Consider the following 27,485-nt stretch of genomic DNA (forward strand, 5'->3'; position numbering starts at 1 on the left):
GACAGACTTTATTGGATGAGTGGGTGTCACTGATGGGCCAGTAGGTCACAGACCTGTAGTAGAAAACAAGCCACAATTGGAGCGTCAGTATCTGGGGAAGCACAAATCTCTGCAGGGGTGTCCAGAGAGCTGCAAGACACTGAAGAGGCTGGAACACTGTGGCTCAATCCACACCAGAGTGGAGTCCAGGGTCCGACAGTCACCCCAGCCAGAGGCCAGCCACCATGGCTGCCCTGCCGCACCCTCTGCTCCTAGGTCACACATCATCCAAAGCAGGTGGGGGAGGGGCAGGGAGCTGGCATCCAGGGCACAGAGGGGAGGGTGGGGAGGGGAAAGAGCCAGAGGGAGAGCTGGGGCCAGCAGGAGCTGGGTGGCCTCTGAGGAAGACCCGGCCCCCTCGCCTCCCCACTCCCATCGAGGCCTTCCTCTGCAAGGTGCTGGGAAGTGATGGTGGAGGACATGAAAAAGGGAAGCAGGGGCTGGGGCTGAACTGTCCTAGAGCCACTCAGAGCCCTGGGGAGGGAGGGAGCCCTCAGGCTTGGGGAAGGCAGGGAAGGAGTTCAGCTCTCTGCCCCAGACCACCTATTTCCTCTCACTCTGCACAGGTGCCAGGGAGGGTGGGTGACCTATTGAGGAATTGGCAGCTGATGACGTACACAGTGAGATGAAGGATAGATGAGACCTGGTGCCCCCAACCCAGCGGGCCCTGGCCCAGGACAGGAGCTGGGACACTAGAGAATGATCACAGCAGATGACTGGCATATGTCCACCAGGGGCTCCCTCAGGACTGGCTCTTGGCCCCTATCAGGAATGGTGGGGGGTGGGGAGGGGGTGTGCCTAGTCCCCCTTCCAGTGCCTCTGCCAGGCAGGACAGAGCCAAGGAACAGCAGTGTTTGCATTTCATTAAAAACTACTGTGTTTCATTAAAAACTAGCTGTGAACATGAAGAATACATCCAAGACAGACATACTGATGTTTTGCTCATTAGACGTCATTCATTCACTGAGAATTTCCCGAGCACCACGTGGTGCCCAGTCTCGGGTGCCCGGGGGTCTGGGAGAAGTCTAAGGCACTGGCCCTGCCCTGCGCACAGTTCTTTCTCCCTGGGAAGGCGGCTCCTCCAGTGAAGGCCACTGAGGAAGTCCAGACCCTGAGGACAGGGAAGGCTTCAGGGCAGAAGCCTGAGAGCCTTGTGCCCCATTGGGAATAGGAGGCAGCACCGGCTGGAAGCCTGTCCCAAGCTCCAGGCCTGGGCAGAGCTCTGGGACATGCTGTGACTTGCTCGCTGAGAGCTGCAAGGGTGGATGTTGGCTCTGCCCAGAGGCCCAAGGAGGCCATGGGCTGGCCAGGCCTGTCCTGGAAAGGAAAAGGGAGGAGGCCTTGGGGCCTGGCAGTGGGACCTCCATACCCAAGAGGCAGGGCTGAGCCTGGCTTTTCCCTTTGGTGCTGGTAACTAGAGGAGACTCATGTCAGAACACCCCAGACAGCCAGGGTTTCCTGGTCATTGTCCCCTTCCTGGGAGGCCCACCCAGAGCCTGCAGGCTCCCGGCAGCCATGCCAGCAGAGACCCCAGGCCCATGCCAGCTGGTTTTCCCTCCTGTGCTGGGGCTGCAGAGTCCATGGTCATGAGGTCTCCCTGCGCCATGTGACACCTCCCTGGGGCCCCTGCATGTCTTATGGTTAGTGAGGCCTCCCCACACACTCTCCCCTCTGCATCCACGTGGACTGAGACAACCTGGGCTCCAATTCCTATGGCTACCTTGCTCTCTGACCCTGCAGGGGTTCCACTCTGACCCCACAGCCCAGGAGAAAAGGGTGTTCAACTCCGAACCCACAGTGCAGTACTGGGTCCCATGGGGATGGAGGTCATAGCCCGGCAGGCACGCCCACGTGGGAGGGTCAGCTGGGCCAGAGGCCAGCGTGGGGGGGATGGTCAGAAGAGGCTGGGGGTGGACTGGACAGGTGTGTCGTGGTCCCGGATGTACTGCAAGATGTCCATCTCGTCCATGGCTTGGATCTGCTGCTGCTGCTTCCGCTGCCCGACCACAGCTTCAGACGAGCCCACTTTGGGGGGAACAGCTGGTTTTCTGGGTAGTGCTGGCTTAGCTGCCACTGGTGGCTTAGGCTTAAGCTGGGGCTTGGGTTTGGGCTCAGCTCCCAGGTTCAGAATCTGGTCCAAGTCCTCTTCAACTCTAGGGAATCAGAGAGAAAAGCCCTGAGCACAACTACCCCTCACAAAAGGAGCAAGACTCCCGGGCAATGTCACTCCCCATCTGGTGCTAAGTGGCTCCTGGGGACCAGCCCTGTCTACTCATCCCGCTCCAAGGAGAAACTGTAGGGCAGGGTTCTCCTTCCTTCCAACCCTGCAGCACAGAGGGGACACAGCCAACCCCTAGGTAGCCTCTCAAGAGTTGCCCTTCAGCTGACCCCACTCTAAACATGCTGGTCTCTTTAGGGGACTTCACCCCAAACCCTTTAGAAATAACTACCAGCTGCCACGCCCAGACTTCTGCTCTGTGCCCAGCACTGCAGACACAATATCTTATTCATTCTCAAAACACCACTGTGGGGAGGTGTGACCCGTGTCTCCACCTCGCAGATAAGAGTGCTGGCGACCCAGGAGGCTGCAACCCAGCTGAGATGACCACATGTCACAGGGCCAGCGTGGGAACCAGGCTGTCTGACCTCAGCAGCTGAGCCCTCATCCAAACAAGGTTCAACCAGAGAAAGAATAAACGAGGGGCTTGGAGCCATTGTGGAGTGGGGTCTGCCTGCCCATAGTGCCCCTGAGGATCACAGAGGTGCTAGATGGGGCCTAGCAAGGGCTGGAGATGGCCTCAGCCAGGGCCCGCACAGACTTTGTCATGGCCCCTGACAGCTGATGGTTTGCTGGCAGAAGGGAACCAAGGCCGCAGCAGTGTGACACACAGGACTGTCCCAGGTACTGACGGGCAGGAAGGGAAGGACAGGCAACTGCCTGCCTCCGCCCTCTTGGGCTGGGGGAGCTCCTGTTGCCAGCTCCTGGTGGACGAACTTGATTTCTGGAAACCAGATGCACAGCAGAAGACCAAACTGCTCAACACTGTGCCAAATACCTATTACGGCCAGGCCTCTCCACATTCATTCACTCTTTCAATAGTCTCAAAACGCTGTCTGGCAGCAGATATTGGCTCCTTTTTACAGGAGTGGAAACTGAGGCACAGAGAGGTGAAGGGCCTTGCCGTGTGCCCCACAGCTAGTGTGACGATGAACGGCACCTGGCCCACAGGTGGCTGCTTCTCTAGGGTGTGCTGGCCACCCTGAGACACGTCTGCACACGAGCTCTCCTCAGGTGGAGTTTCTCCTGTGTCTAATGGGTACCTCTGTGGGCATCACTCAGCCACACCGGGGGCTGGTGAGGGAGGGCACTGAAGGGAGAAGCCTGGCATGGCCACCTGGCCCCCCAAGCTTCGGTCTCCTTATCTACAAGATGGAAACAGTGGCACTTTCGGGCAGGGTGGCACAGTGCTGCACAGTGAGCAGGGCACGGAGGGCAGGAGGCCCGGCTTCTGTTCCTTGCCCTCCAGTCCTTCATCAGTGGCCTCGGCCTCCCTGTCTGTACAGTGGGGGTCACTCTTGCTCTTCCAATGCCACGGGGATTCTTACAAGGATCAAATAAGACAATGGAGGTAGACGGCTTTACAGATGTCAGGGAGTGCCGCGTGTATTGATTTCTGCTGGCAGCTGCGGCACTGAACAAAGCGCGCATAAGATACGAAGGAGCAGTCACCTCCATCATCTGCGCAGGGCACTGGCCGGTCAGATGAAATCCACACAAGCACAAGGGTCCAAAAAGAAGTTGCTGAGGTCCCAAGAAGGGAGTCATCATGTGGGCCGAAGAAGGCTGGGAAGGCTTCCAGGGAAAGTGGGCCTTTAAGAAGGGTAGGCCTGGCATAAATAGGGGGAGGAAGGAGGGACTTCTGGAGAAGGGAGCAGCAGAGAGCAAAGGTCTGGAGGTGGGAATGAGAACTGACAGGAGGAAACTGGCAGGCTCCAGAGCAGAAGCATCCTGCCCTGGGCAGTGTGTCCTCATGGCAGGAACGTGGGCGGTTGGTCCGGCTCTGCGTCAACAGGGGTTGAGAGGAGGTGCCTTTAGTCTGAAAGCTCCTGGCACTACCTGGCAGAGGCCCACATGAGTGTGAGAGGGTCAGCACAGCCTCCCAGAGGGGCTAACTGCCAGGAACTAGTTGCTGAAAGAGCTCTGGGTTGCCCTGCCTGCATCTCAGGCCACCTCCTGTGGTGGGGCACAGGCCTCAGACAGAGAGTTCAGAGCCTGCTCAGACAGCAGAGAAGTGAACAAAAAGGCATCCTTCATCAAGAGAGCAGCTGCCTTGGATTCAAGGCAATTTTGGGAGGCGTCCCCCATGGACAGCCTGCTCCTGGCCACCTCAGCTCAGATGTGCTGGGCTCTCGCCACATGGCAGTTCTTCCCCCACTTGCCCATGGTGGGTGCTGGCTCCCCCTGAATCCTCCAGTGGAAGTTGAGGTGCCCAGGAAAACCTCTAAGGGACTGAATTGTTCTCAAACAGAGGCCGGTAGGAAAAAAAAAGCAGCAGCTGAGAGCTTGTGTCAGGTTTCGGCATTATACTGCTTAGCAGAGCAATGACTCTGTAACAAATCAGAACCTGGATTTGCTCTGAGGTGGGAGGTGTGCCGTGGGCAGTCACAGCAGGAGGCGGTTAGTTGCTCTCGGGATACAGGCACCCCCTTTCCAAGCACCCCATTTCCATCTGGGCAAGCTCCCGCTCCCCCTCTTCCAGGTCCAGCAACATGAAGTCAACCAGTGAGGGGTAAGGGGGCTCAGGAGACCCCAGCCCCACGTCTCCTCCCTGGGTCCCTGCAGAGGACAGAACTCTGCTAAAGAGCCAAACTGGAGGCCCGGCCTTGGTGTGGCTGCATAGCCAGAGGGAGCAGAGGCTTCTCAGATGCCAAACCCCACCTGGCATACCACCCTAGCTGCCCTGGGCTGACTGAGGCTGCGCTGGTGATGGGATGGTGATGGGATGGTGACAGGTGGGCACATAAACGAAAGAGTGACTGTCAGAAAGGAAGCCCGACTACTGCCTGGCAAGAAGGTAATTCTTTCAGTACCAGATGTCTGTTGAAGTGAATCAGGGAGGCAGGACACACCCAAGTTCTCTGTGGGATGCTCAGAGGCATGACAAAGGAAAGGTCCTGGGGACCAATGAGAAAGTGACATGCTGCGTGGTATTTGGCGGTAGAAGTCCTGCTGGACACTGGTACTTCCCCAACACATCTGGCTACAGAACACTTTGAAGGTTACACCTTCTATGCCCCACTGTACTGTGTTCTGCAAAACACAGGTTGGTAAGTAACAGATTTAGAATAAACATGCCAGAAAGGTCCCACGAGAGCTGCTCCACTGGGACACTCTGACTCTAGGATGTGCTCACCCTGGTCCTTCCACTCCCCAGGGCTGCCTCTAGTACTCCACTTCCCGGTGCCTTGGTTTCCCCCTGAAGGAAATAACAATAATCCTGCTTCCTCCCAGCCTGCCGGGATGTCAGTAACGAGGATGCAGAATGAGAGTAAGCAGATGCCAGGGTCCTTGGGGAGAAGTAAATATGAGAAGCCATTGCAATGACTCAGGCTTGGTGGACACTTACAGGACTGTCTCACAGCCTGAGGCTGCTAATGAGGGGTGCAGATGACAGCCTCCAGGGACTGCACACCTCGGTGCCACCTAAACCGTTCCTGGAAAGAGGCAGCTTGGCTTCCTGTAAATTTTCTCCAAGCCTGTGTCCTTGGGGACATGGATGGGGACAGAAGACATTGGAACCTTGAGCTTGAGAGAATGCAGCTGGCATACACCCAGGGAGGACTGGTGGCCCCATCTGGGCAGGCTGATCTCCCAGCTCTTCTCCTCCAGGTGCTCAGAGAGGCCCCCATGGTGTGGAGAGGCCGGGCCGCGCAGGCAGGAGCTGTGGCCTTGGGCAAGTGACCTCTCCCACATTCCATTTTCTGTGAAATAGAGACAACGGCACCTACCATAGAGGGCCATTGCAAGGATTAAACGGAATGCCATGTGGAACGTCTCACTGACTGTCTGACACACAGCAAGCGCTCAGTCAGCAGAAACCGTCCTCTGCATGGGTTCTGCCCACCGACCTCCGTGTGGGAGATCCAGCCTCGCTCCCCCTCCCGCTGTAGAACCTACTGGTGAACCTTCCCGGCGGACCCACGGCCCAGTGCATCTGCGCCCGGCTTCCTCTGGGTGAGTGCACACTACCCACAGATTCCCTTGTTCCCAACTCTGCTTATGCCAGTTATACTTGCTCTTGCAACTGTGTCATTTCATTATTTTTTATATAAACTATTCGAATATAAGTGTGAAAAGAAAAAGACTGGTTGTACACGTGAAGATCTCTCTCTGGATCCGCCTGAGCTGTCCTGGGCAGCCGATCTGCCTCCTGACTCCCCTCTGCCAGCTCTTGGCCATTCCCAACCACTCCCACACACAGACTCTTGCTTCTGGCAGGCCTGGGTTCCCTCCCTCAGAGGCTGTCACAGAGGGTCAGGTACCCCTGGCTCTGTCCAGGCCACCCTCAGAGCAGGCAAAGTACTGCTGGGGACAGGTGGTACCTGAACAGCTCCTCAGAGGCATCCTGGCAGCCCAGGCTGGACGTGGGCCCTGCACTCTCACAAGCAGCTGGCAGCAGTAAGGGGTCGCCCAGGGGGACAGCCCCACCGAGGTCAGGATCGTCAAACAGCTTCAGGGCTGCGGAGGAGATGGCAACAGAGTGATCAGAGAAGTCTGGTCATCCTCAGCTGCCCGGGGAGCAGGGGGTAGACAGCCTGGTCTAGCCTCCTGGCACACAGGACACGGTGAGCAAGGGACAAGGCAGAAAACCAGAGAACAGGTGGGGGCTGGATGAGGACAAGAGGACAGCCGCTCAGCAAGGGCCAGGGCCCCTCTCTGTTGTGGCCTCAGCCTCCAGCACAGGGCCAGAGTCAGCCAATGGCATCACTCTGGTTTCATGTCCTCATGAACCTCCCACTGCTTTTAGGAGGAAATGGCCTCTTGCGCTCACTGCACCAGGCTCCCCAGGATCCAGTCTAGCTGGATCTCTTAGCTCAATCCCATCACTGCACCCGTCTCTCAGCAACCATTTACTGAACACCAACCACCGACCAGGGCTGCTGTCTGCTGGGGCACAGTGGCGGGGACTGTTGTGATCACAGTCTTCAAGAAGCCTGGTCTCCTCCCCACACCCTCCCCTCTGAACTGCTTGAGGCTGCCCTTTGAGAAAGCAGATCATGGCCTCTTTTCCTGCAATGCATTTCTCCAGCATGCCTGGCAAATGCCGGTGGACCTTTTGGGATCCAGGTCAAGGGTGCCCCACCCCCACACCACCCAGGAAGTCTTCCCTGGAGTCCCAAGGGAATGACATCTCTGCTTAGTCCTGATAGACTCTGCTACTCTGCAATTGTCAGGTGATGGTCTGTCTCCCCACAGGACTTGGGGCCAGGTCCTTACTCCTCAGCTTGTTCTTGGGCCTGGCCTTTGGTGAAGGATCACCAACCACTGGATGATTTAATGAGTGACATCAACTCCTTTCCCCTGGAGGAGGGAAGAAGACCTGGGCAGGCATGAGGAAGAGTCAGAGCAGGGACATGCAGGCAATCTAAAATCTGTCAATCTAAATTGCACAGAGTTGCACACACAGCCTGGGAAGGCCAGCATCTACTTTCTACCCAGATGGTGCCTGGAGGCCCAGAGCCCACATCTGGCTGCAGATATAATGAAGGCACCACGTAAAGCAACAAAGAAAACCACCCTCCTGTTCTGTGTGATGTTTAGAATAACTGTACAGCCCCAGAATGTTTCAGGTGGTGGGGACACTGGGTGTGAGTTTCGATCTCTCCAGCAGAAAACCTCCATGAGTCAAGTCTGTATCTTGTCTGGGCAGGACATGGGGAAGACCGTCTATTCATGCATGGCAGATTCAAAGCCCCCCCCCCCCCCCCCCCCGGTGACAGAGGCTGATCACCATTGGACACCAAGAGCATAGAGAACACACCCTGGGGTGCTACTTACAATCTGTGGGGGTCACGTCCTCCAAGGGGCCCTGTGGGGAGAGCTTCCTGCCTAGGCCAAAGAGCCCCTCATCAGGATCCAGCTCCTCATTGAAGATGGAGCGCCGGGGGGAAGGCTTGGGTTTGACTGCCACTTCGGGGCATTTCTTGGGCTTTTTGGAGCTGCAAAATCACAGACAAAATACAAGGTGAGGACTTCTCGTGAGAGCTCAGCTGTCCTGGTCAGACCCACATGGCTGGTCCAGCTGAGGACCTGCTGGATGCTGAGGGCCAGAAAAGACATGGCCAGAACGGGACCACAGGAAGGCTTGAGTGGCCTAACCAGAGCAGTGCAGGTGGGTGGAGTGACTGGAGGGGTGCTCAGATCTCTAACATACTGTCACATGCAACAGGGAAAGACAGGTCCACCCTCCTCAGGGGAGACAGCCAGGCCAGCAGAGGGAGGTGGGAGGAGGCAGCTTGTCCAATGATCTGACAATGGGGTAGCGAGACTCCTGCTACTGGAGGTGGCCAAGCACCGTGCGTGGGAGCCAACCACTAGCAGGAGGGGTAGGGAGGATCAGGTGGGGCTTGAACTAGACACCACCAGCCAGACGGGCCCCAACCCTAAAGGCCCACTTGAGCCTTGGGCCCACTGAGTGGCCACGGGCCAGAGAACGTGCTCTGCTTCTGAGTGCAGAAGTGACCACCGGGTCCACACTCCACAGCCACTTGGAGATGGGCGGACAGGGTCTGGGCCCAGAAAGGGCAGAAAGTAGCCTCTTTGTTTCCACGCACACCCCCCTCCCTCGAGTGCTGTGACCGCCATCGTTCTAGTAAACACTTCAGTTGTAAACACTGAGCGAGTGCCCCCTCCTTCAGGAAGCCCTCAGGGACTGAACCCCACTGGGCTCTGCCACTCCAGGTCCCATTATGCTTCAGTTGCTGACTGGCTGAGGTCCCACTGTGGCCAGACCCTGCTGTGTGAAATGAGGAGAGGGCATGAGGGAAACTTCTGGGGTATGGGAGTGCTTTATTTCTTGATGAGGTGGTTACACAGTGGACTGGTCAACATTCATGGAGCTGACCTCTCCCGATCTACGCACATCACTGTATGCAATACCACCAATAAATAAATAAACCAACCAACAAACCGGTTTTATTTTATCAAGTTGACCCAATCCATGCTGCTGATGTCTATATAAGCCGTTTTAAAGTTCCTGCAAACAACGAGAATATACTTTTTACTGGAAACTGGAATTCCGTGCGTCTCAGCTCCACAGGGCTGAGGTCACTGTCTGAGCTCATGCTGGCAACACTATGTGGCAAAACTGGTCCAAGAGGTTGGCCCTACCCTAAACAAGATACAGATTAACCAGCGACAGATAAAAATAGCAGGGTGGCCCTGGGTGCTGGAGGGGCAGGGTGTTCCAAGGTGACAATTCCCACAGTCTGGAGTTAGTAAGTCCAGCTGCAGTTGAGACACGCAGAAGCTATAAGAGCTGGAAGGCACCTGCTGGAAGGCCACAGGACAGAGCACCCCCCTGCACTCAGGGCCCAGTCTCTGCGGGGTCTTCTGCAGGATGAGGAATGTGATTCAGAGCAGCTGAGTGTCTGCTCGAGGCCACACAGCAGGCCAGGGCAGTCACACTCACAGTCCTATGCTCTTGCCTCCTTCAAATGTCCCATGAGCAGGAGGGTGATACGGAGGGGGTGAGGATAGGATAACAGGACTGATCCTGCTGTTCTCTGAGAAAGTGTCACGTTTCAGAGATAGTGACTGCGATGGGAGACTCAGCAGGGACTGTGCCAGGAAGCCCCATCTGCCCATCTCTGCACTTTCTCCATACCAGCACAGCCAGCGGGACACCTCTGCTCTGCACCATCCTTGCACTCTGTGGCACCAGGAGCGAGGCAGACGCTCCATCCTAAGAGCATGTGCTCTGCAGTAACCTTCAGCTGTGGCTCCTCTCACACCTCAAGGGGTCAGGACTTGCCTGCACTTACTGGGACACTTCCCTTCATTCTCACCATCAGGCCGGGCCAGCTCAGCTCTCATGACCCCTGGGAAGAGGCCATGACCCCTTGGGGCAGGCCAAAGGAGATGACCCCAGCCAAGACCTACCAAGTCAAATGCCCAGGCAGGCTGGAGGCTGAGTCTGCTGTGGAGTCCAGTGACCAGTCAGGCCTGGGAGCCACCAGAGCAGCCGGGGGCAAGCCATGCCTCTCTGTCCCTTGACTATCCATCCCAGCAGCCCTTCACTTGGCCCCCGCTCCTGGATCTGGCAGGAACCACAGCAGTGAAGGGCAGAGAGCCCCCACCCCACCCGCACCCACACCCAGGCCACCGTTCCCAGGCAGGGCAGGCCACTCTGCGGCCACTGCGGGCAGCCTCTCAGTGCATGTCCCGGCACCCTGCTCAGAAACACAACCCCCACAGGTCCTTACACAGCTCCCAGGACTAGATTCGGGAGCGGAGGCTTTGCAGTGCTCAGAAGTCAGAGGAAGCACAGAAAGTGAGAGAGAACCAGTGAGGGTGTCCGGAGAAGCCGGCGGGTATCACAGCTCACTTCTCACACCTACTTCTGGCCCTGCCGGCACAAATTAGGACTAACTTTCCTTCTGTGTGCTTTCCTCTCAAAATGGATTCATGTTCTTATTTTTCTCCCAGGAGGCATTTTTGATCTTTTGCTGCCTTGAGCTGCAATAGAGCGAATGCACGGCGCGTGGGGGCTGCTCAGTCGGGCACCGTCGGTGCTCCACCCCCCCACCCCGGCCATCCTGTCTCCCAACTCTCCGCACCAGACAACATGGAGCTGTGGTGCCTAAAAGCCCCAGGGAGCTGTCCTGACTGGCCCTAAAATCACAGGCTGAGGACTTAGCAGTGCACCTGGTCCAGAGCAGACGTTTGATTAATACTGGATAGAAGGATGGGAGGAAGGAAGGATGGAAGGAAAGAGCGGGGGAAGGACAGACAGATGGATTAACAGGTAGATGGACAGACAGGGTGACAGTACCTCTCTAATTCAGATTTATTTTTCCCTATTCCCCAGGGAGCAGGAGAAAGGGAGCGAAGAGGGATGGGCCCCGGCATCAGTCTTGGGACTGTATTCGGACAAGCCCCTCCAGTGCGCCGCGCCTGCTCCATGGTCGCCTCTGCTGCTGTCACCTCCAGCCCCCAGCTGCTCTGTGAGCAACGCGCTCATTCCCTGATGAGTGCCTTCTATGAGCAGCACGCACTGGACACCTCCCACATGCAAGGACCTGCACTGGGGGACGAGGGCACAGAGATGAGTAAGACACTCATAGCTGCTCAGTCCCAGGGACAAACCGACCATTCTCACACAGGGCTTTCCGCTCTGTCACAGCTGGGACACAGAGGAAGGAGCCAACCCAGCCTGAGGGCTCAGGGAGGGCTTCCTGGAGGAGGTGAGGTGGAGGCTGGCGGTGAACTCGGTGGTATGAGGGCAGAACAGCTCTCAGGGAGAAAAACCGTAAGTCACTCCACGAGGTCCTGCAGGAGGCGTGACTTGGGCCTGACTGGGAATCTAGATGCTTCTGGATAGCAAGCAACCCCTGGGGTTTACAGCAGGGCGAGGGCAGTGCTGCGAGGGCAGTGACGGCCAGCCAGGTGCCCCATGTAAGCTTTGCCCATGGTCCTCCAGGACCTGGACATGGGGAGCAGTGGCAGTGTGGGGAGAGATCAGGCCAGGGAGCACTTCTGAACGCAAAATGGATGAGCAGTTTGGATGGTGAAAGGGACCGGCTGGTGGAAGGGAGCTGTCTAGGGTGCCGCTGGAGCGTGACCTCAGTGACAGGGTCAGTCATTTCACGGGTGAGGCGAGTCACTCAGTCTTGAAGCTGTTTCTTCACCTCGCTCTCCATGCTCTTCCCCCTCCTCCACTCCTATGTCAGCGCCCACCCAGCTGTCTGCAGGTGGGCGCCCGCCCTCTGTACCAACAGGAGACACAGCCCCTTGCTGACGTGACAAAGGATGCCCCTCTTCTCCCTTCATCTACAGGAAGCTAGTAATGATCAGACTTGTCGCCAGGGCCAGGGCAGCTGGGCATCAAACACAGGGGCCTGCAGCGAATGGAACTGCAGTGCCTGGCTCCCCGGGAACATCAAGGGTCATCTGAATCTGTGCAGGTTATGAGACTGGCACAGCACAGATTGTATGAAGCAGTGGGGGCTCCTCGCGGGCCCAGGCCTGTGTAAGCACGTTTGTGTTGCACACACGTGTGTGCAAGGACAGACACCAGCTTTCCAGCTGTGTGTGCCTGACAGAAGACAGACGCGTAGAACTAGCTGTGCTCTGCAGGCGGGCACGCAGCACATGCGGGTGAGAGGCGGCAGCTGCTGCGCCTGTCAGCTCCAAGGCTGTGACAGGCCAAGAAGTGGCCCTGCTCCCTGTGGCTCGGCAGTTCTGGTGACAGTGATTGACACATGAGAGCATCCACCTCTCTGGCCACCTGGGGAGGCTGTGGAGCTGTTCTGGATGTGCCCACTCACCATGGAAGATCACCAGTGGGCAGCTGCCAAGGACCCGCAGGCACGGGAATTGCAGCAGCATCACCCTGAACACAGCCAGCTCAACCAGGTCTTCCTAGAAGATGGATTGTGGATCCTTCTGCAGCAGGGACACACAGATCACATGGCCATTATCTTCGAAGCCAGGGTGATGCTCAGCCAAATATGGAAATCAACCTCTTTTCCTAGAATGCAACTTTCTCACTTTAAAATAAAGCACTTTTCATATTTTTATCTTAAATTCACTCAGCTTTTTAACACCAAGGTTGAGTTCAGATCCTCGGACTGGCCAGCCCCCAAAACAAAACAAAACAAAGAGTTTAACTTAATTTAGCTATTTGTTTTTCAATTAGAGAAAATTCTGGACTGCCAACAAATGAACTTCTGAAATCCATTCCAGGACAATGTTATTTGCAGCAGCACCAGGCAACGGACTTCCATGGAGAAGCAATCACAGAGGGTGACTCCTGGAGGAGAGGCATTCACCCCGAGGGTCCCACCTTGGGGCATTGCCTTGCTTCTAAATCTTGAGTTAGCAAATCCAGATACTTGGCAGTGTGCTAAGGGCATTCTCAACCACAGAATCACCCCAGAACATGACTTCATTTAAATATAGAGAGTAAAATATTATCTTTATACTGAAACACACCTGGTTATTTTATAGAAGATGAAGCAAAATCTGTACGAATATAAAAAGTTACAGTAAAACACAGCATTCCAAAGAACATCCAGCTTTGCCACTTGACCATGGAATGGGACTCTCACCTTTGAGGGGAAGTCAGGGAAGCCCAGCCTCACAGGCAGGCGTGTTCAGACAGGAACCAGTCTGTGCTGTGGAAGCTGAGAGTCCTTAAAGGCCTGGACCTGGAGGGGGGCTCCCCAGTCCCCTAGGGTAGGGGGTAATGGGAAAAGGCTGGAGGAATCGACCAAGGGGGGGCAGGTTTTGGGAAAGCAGAACAGCCCTCCCAACAGAGGAGATTCGGCCCCTAAAGAATCCTTACTGGAGTGGTACACCAAAGCGTGGCAGAAGCCCTGGGGACCTTGCTCTGGGGCACGCATGTGGGGCAAAAGCTCAATAGCACAGAAGTTCTGCACACATAAAAGCTGCTTGAATTATTGCCTGTAATAGCAAAAAAGTATGGAAAACACCACAGTGTCCACAAGCACAGGCCTGGCAATGCCACCTACAACACATCAAACTGAGGAGCTAACACAGAGCTTGAATGAAGAAGTATATTTACTGATCTGGAAAGATCTAGTACATAAGCTGAGAAAGAGCAAATTAAGGAATGGCACATACAACACAATGCCATTTTTGTAATAAGACGTGAATGTTCAAAAGTACATGCATTCACGGGGAAAGGACTCTTAACTGTGTTTTCAGTGTTTCTATACTAATTGTGTATTATTTGGATCACAACGAAAAATGTTTCTAGCAAAGGATTTCCAGCAGAATGCAGAATAACTATAGTAAAACTTCAATGTTCTCAGAACTGTGTAGTCTCTAAAATATTAAGTGAAATGCGAACGCTATGTTCGACATGGAGTGGTACCATGACAGAACAGTAAATGAAAAAGCAGAGTCTAAAGAGGCACGTGCACTATGTCTGCAGTAACGCAGCTCGTGCTGGGACAGGGTCAGACGCAAACCCCAGAAAATAAGAGGAGTAGCAGTGTCGGGATGGGCTGGTGTGAGGGCTTTTTCTAGCTTTACGTGCTCTCTAATGGTGTAATAACATGCCGCCTTCTTTTCCCTAATCAGAACCAGGTTTAAAAGACAAAGAAGAGACAGACCAACCCGGCTGGGCTTTGTGCTGGCGACTCCCACCCGCCCAAGTGCCCTGCAGTGGAGCAACAGCACCTCACTGCGGCTACGGCAGGGAAGAACCGAGGCCTGTCACACGGAAACAGTGGCTACTCAAGGAAAGCCCATAGCCAGGCCCAGATGGGAGCTTGGGGGTGGCGGACAAGTGCAGGTGGGGAGCCAGGGCTGTTGTGTCTGCAGAGGGATTGAGGGCACAGGATGGACAGAGATGCATGTGGAACAGACGCTGCCTGTGAAGAACAGGATGTTCCCCCCAAAGGGCCGGGTGGGGGGCTCTGTGCAATAGTGTCAACAGGCCCACCTGCATGTCCAGGAGAGGCTGAAGCTGAAACCCGACTTCAAGGCACAGCTCTGCCACACACCAGACTCTGGCCAAGTCCCTGCTCAACTCTGTCCTCAATTTTCCCATCTGTGAAAGGGGGATAATGCTAAGGCTCAGTCCATCCCCCAGACTGCTGAGAAACTGGACTGGAGATGGCATCCAGTCCTGGCTCTGCCATTTGCAGGCTGTATGAATGTAGACAAACCGCTTGACTCCAAACTGCGGTCTCCTAATACACAAAATGAGGTTGATGACAGTACAGGCTGAGTATCTCTTATCCAAAATGCTTGGGACCAGAAGTGTTTCAGATTTAGGATTTTTTATGATTTTAGAATATTTGCTGGATTACATACTGGTTGAGCATCCCTAATCTGAAAATCCAAAATCCAAAATGCAATAAGCATTTCCTTTGAGCATGATGTTGCTGCTCAAAAAGTTTTGGATTTTGGACCATTTTGGATTTTGGATTTCGGATCTTTGGATTAGGGATGCTCAACCTGTACAGGCCTCCCAGAGCACCATTTCCTAAACGGTACCCATAATGGATCTTGAAAGTAATTTGGTGCATCATGACCTTTTCACAAAAAATAAAATAGAATAGAAAATATCAGAGTACAACACACTAAGTTTTCATATGAGTTCTCAAAACTTTTGTTTCATTTTATCTGATGTTTACACACATCTGTGTCCTGGGTCAGGATAAAAAATATATCATTTTTACCGTGAGTCATAGCAAAAAGTTTCAGAAATACTGCCTTAATGATATCATGAGCTAAGGCTAGCTAATGCTAACTCAGTTTTCAGCATTTAATAAGCTTCCAAAAACAGTACTTCTTGTTCCTGACGGATGTGATGACACCAACTGTTGTCACATGGGTCCTTAAAAGAAAAGCTGGTAGGAGAGGGTTTTAAGACTCAAGGATTCCTTTTAGGTGCTAAGGGTTCCTGGGATTCAGGAGCTGGGGGAGGGAACAGGGGGGCAGGTGGTCCCAGGCCAGCTGACACATCCCCCCTGACAATCCGCTACTGGAGTGAGTAGGAAATTCAAGGCAGCACTTGCCAACCCTAAAGAGCATTTTCCTACCCAAAAAAGGAGCCGCTCTGTAGGCAAGTTCTTCAAGCCAAAGGCTGGCGCCAAGCGCCAAAGTCCATCTCAGCTTGGTGCTGTGTGCGGTTACTTAGAACAACGAAGAGCATGAGTTCAGACAAAGTCTACGCTCACTAAAATAGCCCACGAAGGGCCCTCGGGGCTGATAAGAAGTGGCTATCACAGACTTCACCTGCCGTCTTTGATGCCTGTCCCCTGGGGCTGCTGGCCCCCTCCAGGACAAAGCCAGCCACGGAAGGCCAGGAGGGGCCTGGCTGCGGGCACTCGCTGCACCACGTCCTGTCTCTGCTGCGGCTCCCTGAACATCTCTTCTGAATGTGAACCTTCATCCCCTCTGTGCTGGTCCCACCCCTGCACAGCCCAGCCCTCATGCCTCCTGTCCCAGAGGAAGGCCTGTGCGGAGCGGGAAGCACTCTTAGAACCGCATCCTGCATGTCCTATAAGTTGGACTTGCCGCTGGCTGACTTCTGCTCAGCTCTCAATCCTTTCTGGAGCAGGACCTACAGACAGTCCCCCTCATCTGCGGACTGAACGCGTCAATGAGTCTCTAGGACCCACCTGTCCTGGCAGGGAAGTGTCCCTGGGTCTGAGGTCTGATTCCATAGAAAGACAGGGCCATGAGGGTAGCTAACTGTCAATGCTATGTTGATGCATTTAATCCTCACAAGAGTCATAGGGGGCAGGTACTATCATAACCCCACTTTTGCTGATGAAATAGAATAAATGAGGGGAATAAACGAGGGACAGGACTCAAGCCCAGGCTCCAGAGACAAGCATCTTAAACTTGGTTCAGAGCCCTGTACTATCGTTTACCAGCCGTCCGACCTCGGGCAGGGCACCTGGCCTCTGCGGGTTTCCGTTTCTTAATCTGTAGAATGGGCTGATAGTGGCTGCTTGCGAGGCAGGGAGTCAGCGAGATCGGTACAGGGTACAGAGTACGATGCCCAGCACATAGTAGGTGCTCGGAACACCTTAGTTCCACCTCGTTCCACAGCAGCCCACCAAATTTGGGCCCCAGAGAAAAAGCGAGCACCCTGGGGGAGGCTGAGCCACCTGGTCCCTCCTCAGGGAAGCCATCTCCTTCTGGTGGGGACGTCCTGCCCCAACATCTCAGTCTTGTCCCCCAGCACAGGGTGGTCCACGCAGAGGGGATCAGGAGCACCTCACTGGCTGATGCAGCCAGAGGGCCAGGAAAGAAGGGACGAGGGGCAAGAAAAGTAAGACACCCCCAAGAGGAATGACCACGGCTGGCCTGCCTCTTCTCCAGGCAGGGTGCTCATGCTGCACGTGTGTGTGTGTGCACAAGTGTGCACATGTGTCCACATGAGGGGCATATGGCCAGAGTGCCCTGGGGCTCACTCTACCTCCTCACATCACATGCAGTCAGCACCTCTGGGTCATACGTCCCCTCCTCCCTGTGGGGAGGCAGGCCCAGAGAGCCACGTCGCAACCACAAGCCACATGGCTGGAAGGACAGCCCAGGCCTCCTGGTGCCAGCTGGGGGGATGCAGCAGCCTGGACTTCTGAGCTGTCAGGGGGGCAGCTCTGCCAGGCCTCAGTGTAGAGCCAGGGGCTCCCTGTGACCAGGCAGGGGCAGGAGATACCTGAGCCCAGCCCCAAAGACATAGGTGACAATGAGGGCACGCAGAGAGCCAGTCTCCGGAGCATGCCAGGGCAGGGTCTCATGGCCCAGACCCCTACAAGCGGGTGACCCAGGAAGCACAGGGGTTTTCTTAGACTCCCTGGGGAGGGAAAGGGAGGCACCATCTCCAGAAAGCCTGGAACGAGCTGGAAGGGGACCCTTTCGACATCAGGAGACTTACCGCATGATGCCCAGGGGATCCAACTCCTCCTCCTCCTCTTCCACGGACTTCTCTGCATCCTCACCCTTCAGGTCCAGGACGGGAGGACCCTCACCCCTCATTCGGTCCTGCTGCCCAAAGAAGTCAAAAGCCTCCTCCTCGTCCCCTTCCTGGCTGTCTGTGCCCTCCAGAACAGAGGCGTCTCTGCTGGTGAGACCTGCAGCACCTGAGGATCTGGTGCCTGTGGACGAAGACAGAAGAGAAGGGACTTGATACCCACCCAGAGGCAGAGGACGCGCCTGCCATACCGCACTCTCCTGCGCCAGGATCAGAGGTCAAGGGCTTCCTGCAGCTTCCTAGGACCGAACTGCCCTGAGCTAGGATGGTGAATCTGGGGGGATGGGAGGTGATAACTTTCAGGGGCCAACCAAGTGCTCACTCGGCCCCCTGTGGGCTGACGGGCACCAGGGAAGCCTGGAGTACAACAGTCACAAGTGGCAGCTTCAGGGCAAGTCAGAGGCAGGGGTTCCTGAACCTCTGTGGCCCAGAGGCTGTCTGCACCGCAGGGATGGCCAAGCCACGTCCACTGGGCTAGCGGTGGGTAAACCAGCCAGCGTACGGGGCAATTCAAACAGAACCAGCACTTCCAGAACTGCTTTACAGCGTGGGGCTTGGCAAGGAGCTCTGTCAATCCAACTGGAGATGGAGACCTCCTCTGAGAATCTGGGCGATTAGACTAAACTTGATAAGTGCACAGAATGAACACGTGGAAGGTTCCAGAACTGCAATCTCTCCATTACAAACTGGCTTAGACCAGCACTTCTCAAAGTGTGCTCCACAGACCAGAGTCCACGATGAGGTAGGTACAGAAAAGGAGAGCAAGCATTCAAGAATTTCCATAGCAGCCTGGCATCATCACACCGCCCAAGCAGGAGGGTTTGCATTTGCAAAGTGTCCGTCTGTGACAGGCTGGGAATAGAAAAGCTCGTCTTCCCCCACGGATAGTTTGAGAAGCGTGGGTTTAGACTACTGTTCATCTCTTTCTGAGTAGTTACTGGGTAGTTGATCTTTGAAAGCATTCACTTCTTAAAAAAACCACCCTGTAGGTAAAGAACTTGGTGTCTGGCACAGAGGATGTACTGACTGATAATGATTGTATTATTCGATGCTCCGTTATTTTATTCAGACGAATGTGAAAATACCATTCAAAAATCTCATGAACCTCCAATTTCATGTAATAAGCATCATATAATAAGCATCTTACATTCAAATATCACAAAAACCTTATGAGAGATTCTAACTGTATCTCCATTTTACAGACAAGGAAACTGAGGCACAGACCAACCTATCCTGCCTCTCCATAACAGAGGGGCCGGGACACCCTGAGCATTTCTTCCAGCTCTGGATGGGCCAGAGCCACCTTATCATAGTCTGCACAGCCCCAGGGACAGGCAAAGAGGGAAGGGTTGGGACCTCGGAGCAAATGGGGCCAGAAGAGACCCCAGATCAGTGTGAGGGGCATGGAAGTGGATACAAGACACAGCTCTGCAACCTTGTCCAGTCCCAGGCCTGTGCATTCACTGGCTATGCTTTCATTCTCCTCCCCTTGCTTTTTGTTAAGTTGGTTTATTTGCTGTCCTCTTTATTTTGAAAATTCCCTTCTGTCTCGTGGGACTAGGAGATCCACAGTAATCAGGAAAAGAGTTAAAGTTAATGGACTGATCCAAAGAGGGGAGGAAGTCAGGGGCATATGAGCACGTGACCTGCCCTGGGGGCATTTGGGTGAGACTGGGATAGGGCTGGGGTTCCGAGGTGACAGGAGTGCTTCACACGCACCTATCAGCTCACTTAATCATCACAGCCACCTGTCAGCCAGGTTGCTTTCCCATCTTACAGATGAGAAAACTGAAAAGGAAAGAGAGGGGACCCAGGACATCGACCGGAAGGGCTTAAGGTCCCTGTTACTGGGAAGGGACTGCTGGATCGATTTGGCTATGCCTTGGCCTGAAGCCATGTGTATGACTGTCTCTGTGGGGGGCACAGGCTGAGAGTGAGGCATCCCCAGGAGCCAGGCCCTGGCCAGCAGGAAGCAGAGGCATGTGTGCATATGTGTGTGTACATATGGGTGATCAGGGGAGCTCTAGGGGTGGGGCCCTGGGTGGGGTCACACCATGGGGAGTGCCCCCTGTGGGAGCCCCAGGTGGAACCCAGATAGTCCTTTGAGGCCGGGTCTCCTCCTGCCCGCCATCTGGCCCAGGGATGTGGGCAAGGCCCATCTGCTTCAACAGCCTGGCCGAAGCTTCCAGGCTGCAGAGGGCAGCTGTGGACCCACTCCCGCCCAGCCGGGGCCTAGTTCTGGGTGGGGGAGACCTCAGGGGTGCAGGTGGGGCCTCGGGTACCTAAGAATTCTAGCAGCTCTGGGCTGCCTGCCAACTCGGCATCCTTGGAGACACAGCGCAGAATCTCATTGAACACGGCTCTCCTTTCCCGGATGTCAGATTCCCCCACAAACAGGACCTTCCTGGGGAGCGCAGGGAGGCCGGCTGTTGCATAGCGACTGCTCAGTTTCTGGTAAAACTCCTCAATCTCGCTGTACTTTTTGGAGACCTGGAATGAGAGGAGTGAAGAGTGAGAGGGAAGAACTCCTCTCTTGCTCCAATCAGGCATCCCTAGGGGGCTGGTAGCCACAACACGTGTGCCCGGGGCGTGCTGCTTCGGCCCCTCCACCCATCTCCCCACCACAGGCTCCAGTCCTTAACCCTCCCAGCCAATGGCAGGCTCAATTACGAACATCCTAGTGGCCCAAAGGAAAGATGCCATAATAATGCCATTTTGTATGCTGTCACAGGCCTGGGTAGATATTTGATATGAGGAGCCCTGCCCGGCCTGCAGGTGACCATGGCCACTGCCTCTACCCTGGGCTTTCAGCACAGCAGCAGGCTGAGCTCACCACCTGGCAGGCTGCCAGGCCATCTTTCTGCAACCATGAGTCACCTTTTCTCAGCACAGACCTCTTGCTGGTTCTCCTGTGAATCAGCAGCAGCCTTCCGGCGGGGCCTGTCCTTACAGGCAGTGGAGCTAGCTATTGCCAAAGCAGGCCCTCCGCCCTGTCATCAGCCAGGATTCTACATGCTGGGACTTGGGAGAAGCAGGCCAGAGCTGCCGTCACAAGGGGGTCCCGAATGCCATCCGAGTCACGAGGGCAGCACTCGGCTTCCTGCAGGGCCAGAGACTGGCTGCCACCTCCTCCTCGGCCTCTCCCAACTCCTCAGCAGCTAAGGCTCACTTGTCAAGTTCTCACTGCCTGTTTACCTTGGATGAGGACACCCCAATGGACTCCAGGCTCATGCAGGGTGAGCAGCCACAGTGCAGTGGGCTGGGTGCCACCACTGTGGTCTGTACAACCAAATGTGGGTGTGCAGAGAAAAGTCAGCTGTTCTGTGCCACACACTGCACCTGCCACCACGTCCACCCTCAATCCTGGACTCCTCTGCACTCTCCTCAGAGGCTGGCCTGTCTCTCCAGTGGCTCTGTGGAAGCATGAAGGGTGAGGGCATGGATAGCTTACCCTTGCACCCCCAGCCCGGGCTGCACCCCCAGTGCCCCACTGGAATGCTTGTGTGCCACTGCATGGCACGGCATTCTGATGCCCTCACACCCAGAGGCCCAGAAATTCCCGGCACAGGGTGTGTCTGGTATGCACACACCTGGCTAAGCAGCATCATCACCCAGACCCCCAGCCTAGGAAGATTCCAGACACCAGGAGGTAGTTGGGGGACTTCAGAACCCTCCAAATAGGGAGTTCTCTGGGACAGCATAAGCGCCTGGCTCCAGAGCTTCCCTGAGAACAGCCCTAAGGAAAGGTAAGAGGATTCTCACACCTACAGTGATTGATAACACAGGCCCACCCAGTCCAACTGAGGAGCAGGAGACTCCCACCCGGCAGGCAGAGCAGGCCATGGTGGGGGCCGAGCGCCCCCTGCTGGTCTGACTGCTCCATGCAGGCTCAGCCCACAGACCCACCTAGCCCAAGTTCCCAGAGCCTCCATCTCCAGGGCACTGACAGCGTGAGGGGCCAGGGCTTTAAGTCTAGGCTCCCACCCTATGCTGGGCCCACACCCATCAGACAGGGCTTCTCAGGCAGCTACCAGCACCAGCCACGAGAGGAGGCCAAGTGAGAGGCACTGAGTGCAGAGGGGGCTGAGGGTGGGCACTCACATCATCTGGTGCCCCTGTGTGCCAGGCACTGTGCTGGGCACTGGGCAGTGATGCTACCCTGTAGCCCTCTACCACTGGTGTGTGCATGCCCGCACCACAAGCACGTGCAGGGTGTCTGCAAAACTTCCAGCACAGTGCCCCTTCCTGGAGGCTGGTTTTGCTCCATTGCTAGCAATTAAATATATATTTATATTAAAACACGTATGCCCTTTTAAGGAATAGATGCAGAATGCTCATTAATTATTTAATCTATTTGAAGTCATAAAACTTCAAATTTCAGGCTTGGGGTATGCAACTTTGGGCTATACCTCCAGATTCCACAGTAAGTAAACGAGTCCTCCTTTGCCCTTTGGAATGGGCACACACTCCATGGGGTATAGGCGTCGCTGGTGGGGGACATGGAGTTGTTAAAGACGTCCTCATGTACATCTCCAGGTAAGGTTGGCTCTGCACAGAACTGAGCGGGCCAGCCTGGTGCTCCTCAAGGGCTCCCAGAATGCTGCCTCAATGCATGCCCAGGGACGTCAATCTCAAATATTCTCTTCTGCTCCTGTCCTTGAAAACACTGGTGGGTTGAGGTCCAGCCTGGGTCAAGTCAGACTCCCAGCAGCTGCAAACTACACTGCAGAGCAGAGCCATGAGCCACCAGACCCAGAGCAATGCAGACCCAGAGCCACCACCTGACGTATCTTGGTTCTCACCAAGCGTCAGTCTAAGGAGCAATCACGTGCAAAACAGCACTGCTGTTTCAGACACTACCACTGATGTTGTTGAATGTCTCTTAAAGAAAGGTTTGTGTCATAAGTTTCTCTTAGAATTTGATGTCTCTTTTAATAGGTCACCAGAGTAATGCAATTCATTGTTTCCCTTTTTGCTTTGGCTGCCAGGAGATTCAGAGCTAACCTGTGTGCAAACCTACAGCAAGGTGCTCCCCCTATGTACTGTGGGAGTCTAGCTCATTTTACCTTAATCCTAATACCCCTGTAGCCTGTCTCTTCTGGTCACCAGCTTCAGGCCTTTTTATAAGAGACAAATCAGTAAATAATAAATAAATGATTTTGTGATCTCATCGCTTCTTGAAACTCTCTCTTCCTGTGACTCCACAGATGTCCAGTTCTCTTTCCTCTGCCTTGACTGTACATTCATCCTTCCTGACTACCCCTGAACTGCTGGTATCCCCAGCATTTCCCCCTCAGCCCTTCTCTCTGCCCTCCCCATCTGTTCTCTAGGCCACTTCATCCACTCCTAGACTTTTAACATCACCTTCAAGCCTACACCTCCTAAGCTTGCAACTTAGGCCTGACCCCATCCCGAGCTCCAGCCCTGTGCATCCATCCATCGCTTCACGCTCAACGTGCCCCCTCAGTCTTGACCCTCCACCATGCTCCTTATTTCAGTTGGTGGAATCAATCAGCCAGCAAATTATGTGCATGTTACCTTGTCAGCTCTCTCCCTCCTTCCATCCCAACCACTCTGGCCTGCCCCAAGCCCTGGCCTTGGGGATTACTGTATTGGTCTCATAACGGGGCTCCTGGTCTCCTGCCTTGTTCCTTCCAACCCACCTCTACACTCCCACCAGACTGGCTGGTTAAAGGCAAATGGGACCACATCACTCTCCTTAACACTCATCCTTGGCTGCAAAATGAGCCCAGGCTCCCTGCAGGTTCTCCAAGACCAGGACTCTGCCCATCATCCACCCTCATCTTCTCCCACTTCACCCCAGGATCACATTCAACTGCTTGGAGCTCCCTACACAACACGCTGTTCCCACCTTTGTGCCTTTGCATGGCTGTGCCCCTGCCCAGGACACTCTTCTCCTTCTACTGTTTAGCCCCACTGCTCTTTAAAACACAGCCTAGCCCTCACCTCTTCTGAGCGGTTTCTGAAGCCCCTTCCCCAGGGTGGGTAGAGTGCCCCTTCTCTACACCCCCACAACACCCCATGTGCTCCTGCCACCATCTGCATCTGTCTCCCCATGAACTGTAGGCATCTGATTCACGCTCATGTCCTTATCATCCCACACTATCTGGCACTCCCAGGCCCCGAGCGAGTATTGGATAGACAAGTGCTTGCTCTCTAATGCTACTCGCACACTGGTGGGCAGGTGTGTCTGCCCGCCCGAACTCTTGGACCCTGGACACCCTCAGAGCATCCTGGCCAGAGCCCCCAGCTCACCAAGAACTGGACGACGTCCTCTGGCCTGTGCTTGGCTGACTTGAATGCAGCCAGCCGGGTCACCACCAGGATCTGGTACTCCACGTGGCCAGACATCATCTTGCCCCGCACCTCCTGATGCTGGGGCACGGTCAGATCGAGGCCTGTGTGGACATTCTGGACTTGCCTGCCACAGAAAATGAAGGCAAATGAAGTTCAGTTTCAGGTCAACAGGGTTCTTGAGTGAAAGGCAAGCAGGACCTTGGTGTGGCCTGGTGGGGTCTGGGTCCCAGGCTGCTCTGCTGGCTGTCCTCAGTGGTTCTCAGTAGTCACTGCTCCAGGCCACACAGCCCACTCCTCATAAAGCCTGACTTCCTGGGCCTTGGGCCTGGGTCCTGACTTTGGGTTGCTCAGGTACGAAGGTCTATTCCCATCAGGAAAACAGAGAAGGATGGGATTGTTGAAAATCACACAGGGCTAAGTGTTTCACACAAACGTGATGTAAGCTTTGCAGAATTTGTGAAGTGGCACCCTGGGGCTCTATTCTGACCAAGGAAAGTGCCTGGGTCTGTGTAGATGATGTGGGAATGAAATCCCACCGGGAACCAGGAGAGAAAGCCGCATCTCTGCAGCTCGCTAGAGGCCAGGAGAGCTGGTAGAGCCTGTCCAGCTGGGGAAATGGGACTGCCACTGGAGACTGGGTCCTCATGAGCCCTGGAGCCCAGCGAGGCATTGGTAAGGCCATTTCCTCATCTGCGCAGCTGATACCTCTCTCTCGAGGCTCTACATTAAAGCTCTTGGAGAGTTTTAAATGCTACTCAAATACATTAACTGTATGGAGAACAAAGTAGTAGTTAGATGTTTTCTTGGAAGTGAGAAAAGATGTTAGATGCACCCCTTATCTTATATAAGGGTGCAGCACAGACCTACGCACACATATGTGCATGGCACACACACCTCTGGCAGGACGTGCCAGGAACGCTCTGATCATTGAGGCCCACACCTACTGTGCCAGGCAGGCTTTTGCAATGCAAGGGGGCTCATGCTCTGAGCAGGGAGGGGCTTCTGGAGCTTAAGCTGTGCCTGGGTCAAGGCTCTTCCCTCTATGGAATCACATCCTAATCCATTAGACGCCCCCTGGTCCAGTACTCCTTCCACACGATTCCTCACACCCCATGCTCAGCTGTCAACGCCTACCTATGCAGTGCGTGTGCATGTCCAACAAGTGTACAGACCCACGCACGTGAGAAACATTGTCCCTCAGTGTAAGGCATCCTGTGAATAGCACAGATCACCCAGGAAGGCCCAGGCTGACCTGCCTTCAGGGAGGTGTTAAAGCGCAGAGAGGGCCAGATGTACGCTGTGAGATTAAAAATACACAAACCAATCAGCGCTCTTCTTCCACCTGTAGCCAAATGATGGCATTCTCTGCCTGATGCTGTGAGCCCAGGGCCTCTTACAGGGCGTGATAAAGGATCATCATGTAAACGAGGCACAAGTGGGTGGAAGGGACAGGGAGGAAGGTGCCTGAGCTGTAAGGGGAGGGCCTCTCAGTGGTGGCACCCCTGACTGGCACCTCCAACAGTCCAGCTCCCCCAAAGCATCCCATGTCTGACAGTTCTCTGGCTGCACCAGGAGCTATAATCCATGGTCCACGTCCCCCTCCCCCACTGTGTCCCGCCTCACCAGCCGAGAGTCCCACTCTATTGCTGCAGTCACTCTGCCTCAGCTTAGCTCTCCTGACCTCTCGCCCAAGGCCAAACTGGTCTGGAAAAAGGCCACTTTTTCCCTTCTCTGCTTCCTTTGCCCCTGCATCCAAGTGGCTCAACATGAATGGGACAGACACAAACACACCTCCTGGTCATGCCTGAAACTTATCACAGCCACAAACCTCAAGCCAAAGTACTGGGCTTGGCAACCCTACGTTGCCCTAGATGTGGGTTTCTCAAAGTGGGGTCCCTGGACCGGCATCAGCATCACCTGGGAACTTGTTAGAAACTGAATCAGAAGAGAACACCTGGGGGGGGGGCCGCAATCTCCCTTCCAACAAGCCCTCCTGCGATTCTGACTCTGATGCTCCTGGGCCTAATACAGACTATGAGGACTGTGCCCTCATGAATGGATTAACCCACTCGTGGAGCAATGGGTTAAGGGTTTAAAGGGTTACCAGGCAGCGAAGTGTGCCTGGCTGCAAGGCTATGGCATGCGCACGCCCCTGCAGGCAAGCTCCTTGGGTTTGCTGGTGCCTGCGCGGAAGAGGGACCGCTCCCAACTCACTGGGCCTTCACCACCACCAGCACTCGGTGTCTGTTAACAAGCCTAGTCCAGGCTCGCAACGAGGGAGGCCACCCACCCCCTTCCCAAGCACCCAGGACCAAAGTCAGCCCCATAGGTCTGTCTGTGTGTGACAGAGGGATGCCTGCTGCTGCTGCTGCTCTCACCTGCCAATCTGAAACCTCCGATTTGCAGAAAAGAAAACTGAGGCCCAGCAAGAGGAGGTGACTTACATGGCAGCAGAGAAACCTATTCTGCCAATGCAGATATTCATTTACATAATAAACTGGCATCTTAGCCCAAGATTTTGTGTAGGAGGCTCAACGGTGAGTATATGAAAACACTTGAAGTGAGTCACTTCACAGCTATTTAAAAGGGGGGAGAAAGTAAAACCACGTCCCTCCCCGACTTTCCTGGATCCATCTTGGGCTGGGTCCTCAGGATGGATCAGGGTGGACCCGCGCTGCGTCCCTGCTGGGTCTCCCGAGCGACCTCCCTGGGCCGTGGCCACCCCCCCACCTCACCTGGTTTAAGTCCACTCGCCCTGCAGGATGCGGCCTCATTCCTGCCCTCCCAGGAGCATGGTTCCCGCCGCTCCGTGCTCCCATGGCAACCCGAACTCGTACCCGCTCCCGCCACCCTCACCGTAGCTCCCCCTGCAGGGCCCGTCTGATGTCCCGGCCCCCGGCCCCCCGAGCCCAGCACCGGGCCCGGCACACAGCGAGCGCCGAAGGATGGAGACCCAGATGCTCAGGCACTGAAGAAACGAACACGGGTCGGCAGAAAAGGGAAGCGGGGTCCCCTCTCTGGCCGCCTGCAGGGGACCGGCCAGTCCCAGGCCTTCCACTAGGACTGGGGTGAGTGCTCCACCCTCTAGGGGGCCTCGGTTTTCTTATCTGTAAAACGGGGACACTTGAGGTGGGCGCGCCACCTCTCCCGCAGGGCGGCGGAGGGCCCGGCCCGGCCCAGCCACCGAGAGCGCTGGGGAGACCCCGCCGCTCCGCGGGTCCCGGGGCGGCTGCCTCCGCCTGCCCCTCGGCCCGGGAGCCCCCGGACTCCGAGCCGCGGCGCCGGGCACGGGGGTCTGGCTCACCTGGAGGTGACGAGCACCGCCGGGGACTGCATGACGGCGGCGGCTCCGGGCGGGGCGCGCGGTCACGGGACCGGGCAGCGCCG

General features: G+C 55.4%; 1 protein-coding gene across 2 annotated transcripts; it reads right to left on the bottom strand.

Annotated features, from left to right (window-relative positions):
* HS1BP3 (HCLS1 binding protein 3) lies at positions 1-27,485 on the bottom strand. 2 transcript variants are annotated; one of them, XM_063078289.1, is made up of 7 exons: positions 27,403-27,485; positions 24,057-24,222; positions 20,063-20,270; positions 17,685-17,904; positions 8,099-8,259; positions 6,643-6,778; positions 1-2,192 (listed from the first exon to the last, which is right to left on the bottom strand). In XM_063078289.1, exons 1-7 carry the CDS (start codon positions 27,432-27,434, stop codon positions 1,934-1,936), a joined length of 1,182 nt encoding a protein of 393 aa, XP_062934359.1. In that variant the 5' UTR covers positions 27,435-27,485; the 3' UTR covers positions 1-1,933. The 2 variants fall into 2 exon arrangements, with proteins under 2 accessions (XP_062934359.1, XP_062934360.1); XM_063078290.1 differs by lacking the exon at positions 27,403-27,485 and adding an exon at positions 26,834-26,853.

Source organism: Cynocephalus volans, chromosome 14 (genome assembly GCF_027409185.1).
Source record: "Cynocephalus volans isolate mCynVol1 chromosome 14, mCynVol1.pri, whole genome shotgun sequence".
Classification (NCBI taxonomy): domain Eukaryota; kingdom Metazoa; phylum Chordata; class Mammalia; order Dermoptera; family Cynocephalidae; genus Cynocephalus; species Cynocephalus volans.